General features: G+C 37.6%; 1 protein-coding gene across 4 annotated transcripts; it reads right to left on the bottom strand.

The window, feature by feature from the left end:
• Positions 1-1429: 1429 nt before the first annotated feature.
• Positions 1430-12532, bottom strand: EPGN (epithelial mitogen). 4 transcript variants are annotated; one of them, XM_037150166.2, is made up of 5 exons: positions 12436-12532; positions 11831-11920; positions 9040-9148; positions 8178-8330; positions 1430-6293 (listed from the first exon to the last, which is right to left on the bottom strand). In XM_037150166.2, the coding sequence occupies exons 1-5, from the start codon at positions 12476-12478 to the stop codon at positions 6239-6241; spliced, it is 450 nt and encodes a 149-aa protein (XP_037006061.2). In that variant the 5' UTR covers positions 12479-12532; the 3' UTR covers positions 1430-6238. The 4 variants fall into 4 exon arrangements, with proteins under 4 accessions (XP_037006061.2, XP_053511623.1, XP_037006062.2 ...); XM_053655648.1 differs by having other exon boundaries at positions 9040-9145; XM_037150167.2 differs by having other exon boundaries at positions 11831-11964; positions 12436-12525.
• Between the last annotated feature and the right edge of the window lie 1431 nt (positions 12533-13963).

The raw sequence follows: 13963 nt of genomic DNA, 5'->3' as shown, positions 1-13963 counted from the left end.
TTACTAGCTGCATGCCATTGAACAAGTTACTTAAAGTTCACAAATTTTAGTTTCCTAATCTGTGACAAGGAAAGCAGTCATAAGAAAATAGTGTTATCAATAACTGACTTTTACCCTCAGAACACTCCAGAGATAAATATTATTCCCTTTCTATAAATAACACAATTCAGTCTTAGAGAAGTTAAGAAACCTGACCAAGGTAGAATGGCCACTAAGGGTGGAGCTGGGATGGAAGTCTCAGTCTGTTAAATTCCAAAAAATTGTCTTCTTAACCACTCTCCACCACAGCTCCCTAACAAAACTTTCTCCTGGCTGTCTCCAAGGATTGAATGAGATGCTGTATATAAATCACTTAACACTGTGCCCAGTCTATGGTATAACTTAATGAAAGAAGTCCATTATTAACATTATTACCACTGGAACTTAGCCAAGAACATAAATCATTATAATACACGACAATGTCAGTACAATTTGAGTTTTTGTTTTTGTTTTTTAAATGGTTCAAAGGAAAGAAAGGTGACATTTGTAAATAAGATAATTCTTCAAGGAAGAGGCAGCATTAAAGAAGTTATGTGGGATCGTGGCCCACAGAGATGAAGGAGTGAAGTAAATGCGGAGGAAAGAGCAGAGATCCCAACACACTGATAGAAATGGTGGCATCTGCCTAAGGAGCACTGAGAGGGTAGACCCACTGAGCCTCTGCGGGGAGAGCACACCAACTTGGAGAGGAGTCTCACCTACACATGGCATACAATGGGAAGTCGGCATCAGCTTTGGGGCAGGGAGGTAATGTAAGTAGGGATGGACACTGAGAAAACAAACCTGGCATGGCTGGCAGCAGAGTGACTGAGGGCATGGGCGGGCCGGTGTCTGAGTCACCAGAGGCTGCCCTGCCAGCTTCCAGGTGAATGTGGGTTCTCCTAAAGAGCACATTCCTGTGCAACTCATCCTGGGATTTCCCCGGGGCTTGTGCAGTGTGTAGTCCAACAAGGCCCTCTGCAGGAAGCTTGATGACTGGACTCAGGAATTTAGAGGAGGCACTGTATTAAATTAAATCTCACCAAAGAACAGGGAGGATGCAGACGTAAAGGCCCACAGGAACCCTGGCCATTTAGTGTAGTGACAGAAACAGGTTGGGTGTCCAGGACACACTCCTTTCAACCAAAGTTGTGTGAGAATAAAGGGCCAGGGCTCTTTAATTCCAGGTTTCAAAAGAAGCTAGAAAAGCTAAATGTTTACAGCAAAACATCCTGATATTTAGATGTAGTCTTGATTGAAAACAAACACCATGGAAACCAAAATAAATATGTCTGTGGGCTGGATCTGCCTTTTAGGCTGCATGTTTTCATTTGTTTGTTTGTTTGTTTGTTTTACTGATATTTGAATACAGTTGTCTCCATTTTCCCACCACCACTGCATATTTTTAACATACAACTTCCAACCCGGAAAGGAATGTGGAGCTCATCTTAAGAGTCTAACTTCACTTAACAGACAACAATGTCATGTTCAAGGAGTCCCAGCAAAGTTAAATGATCACACAGCTGGACAAGATCACAAGTCATTAAGGTATTTATCCATTGCACAGATTTATTAATGGATGTGGGACTAGGGGTAAGATGGGGGTGATGTACTAAAACATCCATTGATGAGACTTTCCTGTAGATGTGACAACCAATCCTCATCCCATCAGCAAGCTGAGCCAGGCATGTCCCCATTAGGGTAACATCAGTGCCAGAGAACCCTTGTTCTCAGGCAGGGGTCAAACATTTCCAACTGCCCTTCTCTTACTCAGAGTCCTGAGGACCCGCCAGTCTATTGTGTCTCCGCAGCCTGTTCATTCAAGTGTCAGCAGGCACCTGAGGCCTGCTCTGGCCCCACCCTAAGGACTGGATGCATATCTTAATAATCTGCACATGACAGCAGGGAGTTTTTGTGGTTAATCCAGGACAAAAATTATTATTTTATAAATTTTATATTATTTTACATATTTATGTATTGCCTACAAGTCACTTGGGTATAGCTCTAAGGTCATCAAGAAATTACCTATTTTTCACACCATAAGACACAACTAGGTTTTAGAGGAGGAAAATAGAAAAAAAAATTCTTAAGCAAAAAATGTGGTAAAATATTTAATAACATAAATAACATAATATTTCACTAATATAAATGTGAACAGAACTCAACAACAGCATTAACAACCATTATTCCTCCCAAATTTGGGGTAAAAACATGTGTCTTATAGTCTGAAAAATATGGTAACTCCAACACTAATATTTTCCATAAAATATTACAAAGTCTTGCCATATAGAGTTTAGATGAGAGACTGTGGCATCAGATTTACCTGGTTTAGGTCTAGGCTCTGCACTTAAAGGCTATGTCACCTTGAAAAAATGAATTGCCTTCTCTACACCTCAATTATACACAGGTGTGGATTAATTAAAATAAAGTTAACAATCAAACATCGTGAGTGCTCATAAATGGTAACTATATTATACAATTGCTTCATCTTGATCTGTAAAGGGACTTAATAATAAATAAATATTTTTGTGAGATTTTAAAAATCTATAGATATCATTCTTTCCAGAAAGATGTGATGCCCAATTAACATCCTTTTAAAGATCAAAAGCATGGTGAGTTTGATACTTGGTTGACTGTGGTCTCCACCTAATTTCAATCAAAATGATTTATGTTCCAATATCTGAGACATACAAATTACAAAGACAGGACATGGAGTATACAGGTAAGCCCTAACTAAACAATTCAATTCTCCTCCTTACTACATAGTAATATTCCTAATCTTTATGAGACATCTTTTTGGAAGCTGGGGGTGTTGCCCACAATCTGGAACATTCATCATGTTGATTTTTGGCAGAGGTGAAATATAATGAGGGAACACATTTATTCAGGTGGATATTCAAGAGCCTAGCCTTTGAATTTTTAGGAAATTATTTGCTTAGGCTCTTTAACTCTGAGCTATACGTTCATTGATTGAATAACTAACAGAAATTTAGAGCTCAATTTGGAAGACAATCTTCTGCATGTGCCACTGAAGAGAACTTTGCCAAAGGTTTGGACAGAAACATGGACTCACCCAGATTAGCAGTGCCAGACACTGACAAATGAAATTTCAACACTTCCAGTTTGTCTTGGCAGATGCTAGTATCCTTCTGTCATGCAGTTATGATAGGCCAGAAAGAGAGGTATTTTGCAGCAGACATTCTGGTAACCTTCTTCATGAGTGTGAGCTGCAGGACATCAATATTCACGTTACACTGCACACAGTGTGTCACTGTGTGTAATTCACAAATGTAGGTGGCTCACTCATGGTCTTCTGATTGTTTTTATGTGCAACATTAAAAGCTTACATTGCTAGGATTTGCCTTGTGGTTTTCTTAAGACTTCTTTCAATTACATACAATGAATAAAAATCATCTTGATGTCACCAAAAAGGACATTTCAAAATTAATGGATTATATTTGTATTGTTTCAGGAAACAGTAAATGATAAATTATGTTGTCATTTCATTCACTTCAAATGTTATAAAAACATAATTATACCAAAAAATCAATAATTTGGGAAAAGAAGATACAATAACAAACAACTATAATTCCCTTTTTATAAATTTACTTGCTTAAGTGTGACTGGAATTGTAACATTTGTCCCCATGCCATCATGCTTCAAAATGCTAACTCATGAATACGGATATCCTGGGATGTGTTCTCAAAGAAAGAAGGATAGACTCGGGAAGAAGACAAAATTGAAATGAAAGACATTGATGGACCCCTTGGCCAGTTTGATTTTATCAAAAATGCCAGAAGCATGTTCTCGTTTTTTTCCGAACTGATCTACCCACCTAATGATCCATGGAGTGATAGCTGAAAATACAGTTCTGATGCAAGGGCTTCCATGGTAGACTCCTTTCAGGGTTTTATTGTACATAGGAAGAAAAAAAAGTGAAAAAAATGGCAGAACATCTTGTATTTATGCCTTTTTTCACCGAAGTCCTGCTTGCAAACATAAATATTGCCAGATGCGGCTCTAGCTCCATTGGAAAGCCAGAGATGCCCTCCTCCAAATTTAACTGCAGGGACTGTGGGGTCACAGGACTGTGTGTGTGACAGGCCACACACAGATGGCTTCTCAGGAGCCACACTCTACCTTCCTATCATCTCCTAGGGCGGATTTTATCCTGTGAATGCCTACTGTGCCACAGGTGAAAAAATCTTCATCTCTGTTGTTTTTGTCTTGGCATACTTTTCTGGTTGGAAATCTGGGAATTTTAATTTTTTGCCTAGTGTTGTTTAATTTCAACCATATGGTGTTTAAAATTGAGAAATATTTATAGACAGCAAATGCTTAAAACTTTTTAGGTTATTGCTGGAGGTTAATGTTTAGGTTAATGTTGGAGTTTCCAGACTCCAGCATTAATTTCTCTTTCATCAGGAGGCAGTTCTTCATTAAGCTTTATTGTTTCTTCCTGGACTCTCCCCAGCTTTTTAACACCTTTGTGAAATGCTCAGTGAGAGCGTAGCTTTCTAGGTGTGGTCGCTGGAGTCACTGGGAGGAACCTTCACCTCCCCACTCCTTGGTGTGATGTAACCTTTACATACTTTGTGAGGACAGTCAGGAAGCGCTGACACGCAACTCATCCACCTTAAATTCCTTCTGAAGGCAAAACAAAGCAAGTGAAATACCTTCTACTCAAAGGAAAGCAGAATGTAAAGTTTTGTTTAAGAGTGAATGAAAAGTCATAACTTCATACAAACAAAAGGCCTGTTATGGGGCAATCACTGTAAGAATGTTCATTTTGATCCTGTTTTTACTCATCTCATGATCGAAATGGTTTTCCTCCTCAACATCACCATGAAAAAAAGTCCAGAGTTTTAGACTGAATGTAAAAGAAGAATTGTAGATACTATTTTTAAATTCTATGTCTTGCTTCCTTCAAAAACAGATTTTAAATCATTATTTTACAAAACAAATACTAAAATATTTATCTAAGATGGTAGCCAATGGTGTGTTTTGGATTGAGAGGTAGGGGTTGAGAATATCCCACTTGCAGCACAGATAAGGAAAAATTGCTTTTTTTTCCTTCCTTGTAGAAAATGAAACCAAAGCCCAAAGATATCAACCATCCAGCCCAAGATTATTCTAATTACATGGAAGAAATATGATTGAAGACAAAGGGCCCTAATTCCGATATAGTTCTTTCTACCATTGTCCCATTTTCTCTCCCTATGTGCAAATCTGCTATCAAGAATTTATAAGTGGTAAGGGAAGTTTCCACATGCTGTTGGCTGATGAAAAAATCCTGGGTCCAATTTTTGTTTCTTTTGGGGGTCAGTTGCAGAATTTCATTTATTAGTAGTATTTTAGAATTTCAGTCCAAATGGATAGTCACCAGGTAATTCCTGGTGGAATTTCAGTCCAAATGGATAGTCACCAGGTAATTCCTCTAACAAGAGGAGGAAGTGATGAACTTGTAAGCATTAGAGGACCGATGAGTCGAACACAATGTTTTATAACCCATGAAGAGAATAGAAATGTTCTGCCTACTCAGGGCTCCATATCCAGAGAGCTTTCAGTCATCAGCAATTCTTCAGCTTATTCCATATTTCACAGATAGAGGCTCCATGGTGTTGTCACAAGCTGGTATGATGTATGTTTGCCTCGGAATTCCATCTTCTTGTCTCTGACTTAGACTCCAGACTTATATTTGGTTCACTGTAGGTGCCATAACACTGATCCCATCCAAAGAGTTGGCGTCACATTCTTTTAGATACTATGAAAGCAGCACCTTTGGGATTGGGTCCGTTGAGAGGTATGGTCCAAACTACTGGTGGCAAGCACATGAAGATCCCAAGCATGGCATTGCTTTAGCTTGCTGCAGGGTTAACAGTTATTTCCAGGAAAACCCACATCTGACATTGTCAGAAGCATGAAACTCAGTCTCTTTGCACTACGAGCAACAGCCATACCACAACAGCAACAGGCCCAGAGCAGTACTATGAACTTGACTTCTGTCACTGTAAGCTTATTCCATTGGCTCCCATGGTACCATAACAATTACAAAGTCTAAAGACCAATGTTGAAATTTATTCTCTTATTTCATCATGATCCCAGCTTTCATTATTTTCAAGTCTAGTCAGCTTGGGAAGGTTTGCTGCTTCATTTGAAAATTTTAATTGGGATCCACTCATTTTTTACATATGCCTCAAAAAAATTTCTTATGAAGGCCTCACAGTGGTCTTCCTCTGGAACAGATGTTGTAGGGGGATTTCAGTTTTGGACACCTGAAACAGAGTATTGATTTCCACATGAATTTGCTATGTGTATAGCATATCCAGGATTACATAAACGTTCTTGTGTAGCAGTTGGTGGTGCCCCGGATCCCTTTTACTCAATGGTGGACCCAACCCCAGTGGCCGTGGGTGTTGCCAGGCCCACAGCAGCATCCTTCCCCAGAGCACTGCCCTGGGACTACAGAAAATTTGCCTGATGATTCCTGGGAGATTCCTGGCCCGAGCCCTCTACCCTTCCAGGAACATCCTGCCACCCGTGCTTGATGACCCAGGACACTAAATTAAGATCCCTCATGTTGTTGGGGGTAGGTCTGTAACGCCATTCATGTTCAAGATCTGCTCTTGGCATCAGGCAGATTAAGCTCCACTTCAGCTAGTGCCCCTCCTTTTCTTACCTTCTTCCTCTGACCTAGCGTTCCTTACTTCATTACAAGTTCGTCCCAGGGTGTCCCTTCACCAAACACTTGCACAAGAATCTTTGTTTTATGTTCTGCTTCTAGGGAACCTGACCTCAGATGGCTGTCTTTTTTTTTAAATCCTCACCAGAGGGCATGCTTATAGATTTTCAGAGACAGGGGAAGGGAGGGGAAAGGTGGGGGGACAGAAACATCTACGTGAGGATGTTAGAGACAAACACTGATTGGTTGCTTCTTGCATGTGCCCCAACCAAGGATGAACCTGCAACCCAGGTATGTGCCTTGACTGGTAGTCGAACCAGTGACCTTTCCGGTTTACTGATAATGCTCCAACCAACTAAGCCATACTGGTCAGGGCAGATAACTGTCTTTTTTAACATTAAAAGGTCTACTGTTTTTTCTTTCCTTTTTGTTTTCTTAAGAAATTAACCTAATAATATCAATTGATGTAACAGATTTTATATCAATTAATCTGCATTTGGTATAACAAATTTTATTCTCTCTAAGATATAATTATTCAGTAACAGAAATTTTTCTTACTTTGACTATCTTGGCCATTTTAAAAAATGATGACTTAGTTAATAGAGTATGCCAAGGGAAATATATTTATACTTTAATTTATCTCACATCATTTCTTTATTTTCCCTAGCCATATGGATTTAAGGAAAAGAATGGCCTGTGTGGATACACCAGATATAAGAATTAGTCCTGGCTGGTGTAGCTCAGTGGATTGAGCGAGGGCCTGCGAACCAGATAATCGCGGTTCAATTCCCAGTCAGGGCACATACCAGGGTTGCAGGCCAGTTCCCAGAAGGGGATGCGTGAAAGGCAACCATACATTGATGTTTCTCTCCCTCTCTCCTTCCCTTCCCCTCTAAAGATAAATAAATAAATAAAATATTTAAAAAAAGAAATAAGAATTAATACACAAGTACTTTATACTTAGTGGACTGATATTATCTTCTTAAACTTCTAGCAGTAGATAGTACCTGGTGAGTAAACCCTCAGCTGATGGTTGGGAAGTAAATGGTCCATGTTTGTCATACATTTTCATTCATTTAATACTCATTTCTTGATTTCTTCATTTAACAAATATTTCCTGAGTGTCTATTGTGTGCCAGGCATAGTGTTTGGCACTGAATACATAATTGTGAATGAGAGACACTTAATCTCCACCTTTGTGGGGCCTACCGACCTCCTCATTTATATGTAGGCAGACAGGGATGAAGATGGAGGGAAATTGTAAGTTAGAGCTTATCGCAACTACAGGTAAATTTTTACTGCTTTCTAGGTTTATGAGAAGAAGTATTAAAACAAATATGTGGGAGCTTGCCAGATTTGCAGCCATATTTTCACTTAAAAACTATACACGTCAGTGCCTATTACAGTGTAGGGGCTCAATAAATATTTTTCAAATGAACAAGTACCCAGTGGTGTTGTATTTTGTTTTTTTCCATACCTCTTTCTTATGTAGCAGTACAAAATAGCAAGAAAACCACTTAATAATAATCCAACGCCAATCCCAACTGCAATGTATTTTTCATAAGAATCCACAGCATAGGAAGTTAATGTCAAATGCTCACACCTTTCTCCAGTATAACCAGTAAAACACCTTTACAAAAAGAAAATGAATAATTTTAAAACTCGTGATGATAGAAATACAAAAAAGACAAATTTCCAAGAATGACACAATTTCAGTGGAAAGTATGCAATTTAAATGAAAGGGCCAAATACCAAATGAAAGCCAATCTGTTACAGTATTGAAGAAGCTATGTGTTTTATAATAATCATTTCATTAAGGCCCCATATCAATGCAACTTTCCTTGTTGGTAGAAAGGTAAGGTAGCACCTGTGCTCAAATGCCTTAATCGAGAAGGTTATTTACTCTTTCATAGGAGGATACTGAGCAAATCAATGATCACAAAAACATTATCTTAGTTGCTCTAGAAGTGTATATTCTTGAAGTGTTTTTACCATAACCTGTTTTGTTTCATTCTATAATCATATCTGCATGATGTTAAAATGCTGACATGGATTCAGTAGTTTTGAAGTGGAACATAAGCTTCTGCATTTCTAACAAGCTCCCAGGTAACACAGATGCTGCTAATCTGGGAACCATATTTTTGAGTAACGAGGATTAGGTAGCTTAGAAAAAGACTCCTCAGATACTCAACTTCAGAGAGGATTGGTGAGTCATGACTAGATCATGTACCCTTTTTGCTTCACAAAACAGAGGTGTGTGGAAATGTACTATGTGAAACACTGGCGGCATACATTCACCTGCTCCCATCTCTAGGACTTGGAAAGCTCTTTGCAATTACCTGCAGATGGCTTCCTTCAACTCATGATGGAAGGCACATGCACCATTGATGCAGTAACTGTTGTGGTCTTCCAGGCAAGAAAGTGAGAACTTCAAGGCTATAGGTCCTTCTAGGCAGTCAGATAGGAAAAGGAGAAATAATATTAACAGACGAAGTGGCTCACATTTTTATAACAGATTTGTAATGTGTTAAAGAGACCTTTGATTGTAAGAATATTCTTTGAGTGCTCTGTCCATAAAAGTATTGATTGGTTCCCTTGGCAGGTTATATTCACAAAGGTTAGGTTAAGAGTACCTAGGTATATCATTAATTAATTACGGGGTGGAGGTAAATTGATTGTATCCTTCTTTAGAAGTAACATATAACAAGCTATACAAGACAAGTTTGCCAAAAGGTGGCAGCATCAAAGAGTTTTAGCTAGCTGCCTTGAGCAAGGCTTCCCAAATGTCTGCTATTAAGTATTAAAAAGCTCTCACACAATTTTTTCATTCTTCCCTTCACACCTAAGGAGTCAGCACTTAGGAAGATTTGGGTTTATAGTTGGGAGATAATGAACTGATTTCTCTTCTCCCAAAGGGGAGAGAGAAGAGAATTCCCGCTTGTGTGTACTACCACAAGCAGCTAATTGAAAAGAGAACATTTCCCTACCTGATTTCAGAAGAGGTATGGTTATGACCTATACAAGAAGCCGGGAACAACTTATGGCTTAGGCTTAACGTGGTTAAGACAATACTTTTAAATATCATTTAGAAATTTTACTTGTTTAAGAGACATTATGAAATAGTGGGAGAAACCTTGGGATTGGAATTTAAGCACGGGTTTCCATTTCTAGCTCTTAAATACTATGCAAGTCACCACACTTGACAGAACTTTTATGGTCAAGTGTCCAGAAGCCTCTTTATGGGCAGCTTCCCTTTGGGAAGCTGGGTTGGCAGCTGGCAAAACATACACATTTCAGGATGCGTACTCTTCCTTCCCTGATGCACTATGGACATATACCTATACGTACTTGGGGTTTATGCAGTGGGAATGACAGCAATCAAACTGTATAACTGAGTCCGCTTTGGCACATTTTAATTGCTGATACTTAACTTTTTCTCAAATAGATTGTGGCATTTTACTTTGTCATTGTGAATAAATATGTCATGAATATCTCCTCATCCTTAGTTATTATGTTATACCATATTCCTATTGCTGAAATTAAAAACTCGCATTTATCAGTTCATATCCAAAAAGGCAGACTTTTTAATATTGAAAATACTAAATCTCTAAATACTAAATCTCTAAGTACCAAGGCACCAACAAGATCCTGTGTTGTAGAACTTCCTTTTGACTGAGAACCCACCGTACCTTAAAATTCACATTCATTTTGCTGAATGTGGTGTCATGAATCTAATTCCTCATTTTAATAATTAATTCTGAAGCAGTGAGAATTTTGCGTTATACACTGGGCTAGGTTTTTTTCTACTGCAAGATGTAAGCAAATTAAGATTTGCTAGAAAGTGTGAAACTGAAAGAAGACATTCCCAAAGAAAGGGTAATGCTGCAGAGGTTCATCTTTCCCCTAAGAAGATGAATATTAGTTATACATAACATTTTAAAATTTCCTAAAATACTGGATTCAGATTTTAAGTTATATAAAAAGCAAGGAAAAACTTAAGTTTTCCCTCAAGAAAGCAAGGGAAAACAAGAGAGATGGTATATTCAATTGCTTTTTCCCATTATTAATGCCTGTAACTTGGAGAGTGTTACTTGCAATTCCCTCTTAAGGAAGAACAGAGGTGTTCTGGGCATGCTGTCGTGAACTCAGTCACTGAGAGGACATGTACTTTAATTTTCTGCAGTATGCACTTCTAAGGAAGGTATTCCTTCTCCTTTTTGTTCAAAGGCTCAGAACACATGAAGACATCAAAGTTATTCTAAACCCCATGCTGATTTTGGCTTGCAAACTGATAGATATTAAAAAACTCAAGTGGGCAAAAATATTCTGAATACCTTTTTTTAAAATTTAAAATTTTGGGTGAAATGAATAATTCTTAATTATTACTATCTTTCATATTAAGAAAAATATTTGACTTGATCTTTTTTTATTTGTCTGGCTCTGAGAGCAAGATATGGTATTTCCTCCATCCTGTGTCACATCACCAGACTCCACATCAGGGGGCAGTGTGTGATTTGCGTGAGAATTGTAACCGCCCAGTACACAGGTCTTGGCAGGTAACAACAAGCTTTCCAAGTTCACCTCTAAGAGTTCAAACAAGTATGAAAATATGCTGATGCTCAACAGCAGCAGGAAGCTACTCAAATAAAAATAATAATATAATAAAGAAAACCTATGATCACCAGTAAAAATTGGGCAGAGTGGGCGGGAAATATAGCCTATACTAAAACAACAACACAAACCCCAAAAAAGAAACAAGAAAAAAGATATTTCTAAAGATGAGAGAACATTAATTAAGGTTTCATTTTGTAGCCATAACTTCTTTGGTTGCAAAGCTCATAGTCACAGATCAAAACATGATGCCCAACTGGTGACTGACTGCCTCTGGACATGTGTGGGGTATGGGGAAGCAAGCAAAAATCAAAGTCTATCATTTGCTTCACTTCCTCCCTTTAAAAAGCCAATTTGTTGCAGACCCCATTTACTTGTTACTTGCAACTACAAGAGTTGACTCTCTAATCATAAAACATATATTAAAATTTTCCAATGTTTCTTTTATCACGATCCAAATTTCTATCAAAAATTAAAAATAAGTCACTTGAAATACAAAAGTGCAAAGAAAATAAATACCTTTTGTTTTGTTAACGGTCCAATTACTTTGCTGGGTTGTGATTCCCAGTGTCCCCTTCAAGGACACCTCTTCTGTTAATGCCACCATTGCTGGATGAAGAGGAAGAAAGCATCTTTAACAGGTGAGCCTCCTTCTACGTATAAGCAACAGATTAAAAGTTATTCTGTTTATTCCCATTTGCGTTTGATTTTCAATTCATTTACATTTGAGTTCAATAAACTGACTACAGCAATTTCCTGACTTTCTCATCTATACTTAGTCCATTATAGAAAATAGAAACACAGTAATATTTAAGAGAAAATATTGATATACTGATGCAATCACAAGGATGCTGTGATATACTCATAGTAGTTAAAAAGTATTAACTACTCGTTGGTTTTATAAAGTAAATATTTTAAAGATCTTTAAAAAAAGAGGCATCACAGTGTTTCAGGAGAGGAACATACATTACCTAAGAAACTAAATTAAATCACAGATTCCCTGCTCTAATCCTTGTCATGAAGAACAACTATTAAAAACCAACTTCTTATTAATTCAGAGAAAACAAACCTTATTCACATTCTACACTGATACAAAATTAATAAAACAAAAAGAAATTACCTACCATTGAATAAGAGATAGACTAATACTGAAACTCCGAAAGTCATCTCCGCCCTTCTTAACAGTATCTCGCTCTTATCCTCCTAGACTGACTGGTAGCAGGTTTTTATGGAGCTCTCTGAGTCTTTCTTGCATTTATATTTGATGAAGCGTCATCTGGCAGTTACCAATCAAAAAAATATGTACTTTTGGCAGCAGCACCAAGCCTCGGGCGCTCGCCCTCTCGGTTAGGATATATGTGTTATCTGGCAATGTGATCACGTTTTCCTTTGAAACACTGATTTCCTGTTACCTGTGGACATAATCCAGAGAAGTAAAAATAATTAAAACAACAAAAAAGAACCTGAAGTCAGGAACGGCCCCATTGGTGTAAACAGGATTGGACCAGCTCCAAAGTTCCTAGCAACTCTATCAGATTCCAGCAAAGGGAGTTTGGATATTTGCAAACCAGGAAACAGCATAACCTGTGAATCAAAGAAATATTCCTGAATCTGCCGTCAGTTACTTTGCCTTTCAGTACAGACTGGGCTTCACTGCAAATCAAGATAGTTTGTAATTTACTGACAGGGGAGAACAATTTCATTTGTATAAAACCAAAGGTTTAATATTCTATTTTTGTTTTTGCTACTTAGTTTTATTATTACAAGTGCTTTAAAAATATTTATTTTAAATGTGTAACATTTACCATTATGTATTCTGCCACTTAGTATTTTTCTGAGTAAATGGAATGGGCTACCAAGTTCTAGGACCTACAATGCTTAAGTTTGCACCCCAATGAGTAGGCTAGAGAGGACCAGGAAAGCGCCAGAATAATAATAATAATAGTAATAATATGAGTAAATAATTTCCATTGAGATAAAATTAAAATATTTAGGTCTGATACATCTAATGAATAGAAAGTTTTAAAATTGACACAACATTCAAATTTTCCTCACTGTTAATATAGTTATGATTATTACAATGTCACTTTAGAAGATAAAACATATTTATTACTATTACATATTGTGACTATAAAGAACTTCCCATAAATTTTCACTTGCCCAAATCATTATGAATAATTTATAAATATGTTCTGCAGAGGAGGTGTGCCTTTCTCTCAGGAATTTCAATGCTCATATTTTCTGTACCCTAAAAAGTTGTTTATGTCAAGATAGTTTATCATTTGCATCATGTCCACCCAGCAAATTCAATTTACCAGAAAGTATCCCTATTACTATTCAGATATGAATTTGGCTTTAGAAATCACACAAGAATGAGCTTGTTGGACTCATTATAACTTGGGCAATCACTTACCACAAGCTTGACTGTTGGTGTTTTTTTCAGATTTTTTACTTTTTATCTTGGCTATCTTTTAAAAAATTTATTTTAACTGTTGTTCAAATACAGTTTTCTGTCTTTTACCCCATCCCAGCCCACCCCCCACAGTGCTCCCCACCTCCTTCCCATTATCACTCCCCTTAGTTTTTGTCCATGTGTCCTTTATACTTGTTCCTGTAAACCCTTCCCCTTTTCCCCTGAAATGCCCTCCCCTC

The sequence above is a fragment of the Artibeus jamaicensis genome, unplaced genomic scaffold, assembly GCF_021234435.1.
Source record: "Artibeus jamaicensis isolate MK-2021 breed Jamaican fruit bat unplaced genomic scaffold, CSHL_Jam_final scaffold_1031, whole genome shotgun sequence".
In the NCBI taxonomy this organism is placed as follows: Eukaryota; Metazoa; Chordata; class Mammalia; order Chiroptera; family Phyllostomidae; genus Artibeus; species Artibeus jamaicensis.
The sequence above is the reverse complement of the archived record's forward strand: the minus strand, read 5'-3'. Positions and strand labels throughout refer to the sequence as shown.

What these genes read in the sequence shown, in the direction of transcription:
- EPGN (XM_037150166.2), bottom strand. Translation starts at nt 12,478, where the DNA reads ATGACTTTCGGAGTTTCAGTATTAGTCTATCTCTTATTCAATG. An exon ending in GACCGTTAACAAAACAAAAG is followed by an intron (nt 9,149 to 11,830) that starts GTATTTATTTTC and finishes CTGACTGCCTAG; the next exon opens with AAGGACCTATAGCCTTGAAG. An exon ending in TTGAAGGAAGCCATCTGCAG is followed by an intron (nt 8,331 to 9,039) that starts GTAATTGCAAAG and finishes CTTTTTGTAAAG; the next exon opens with GTGTTTTACTGGTTATACTG.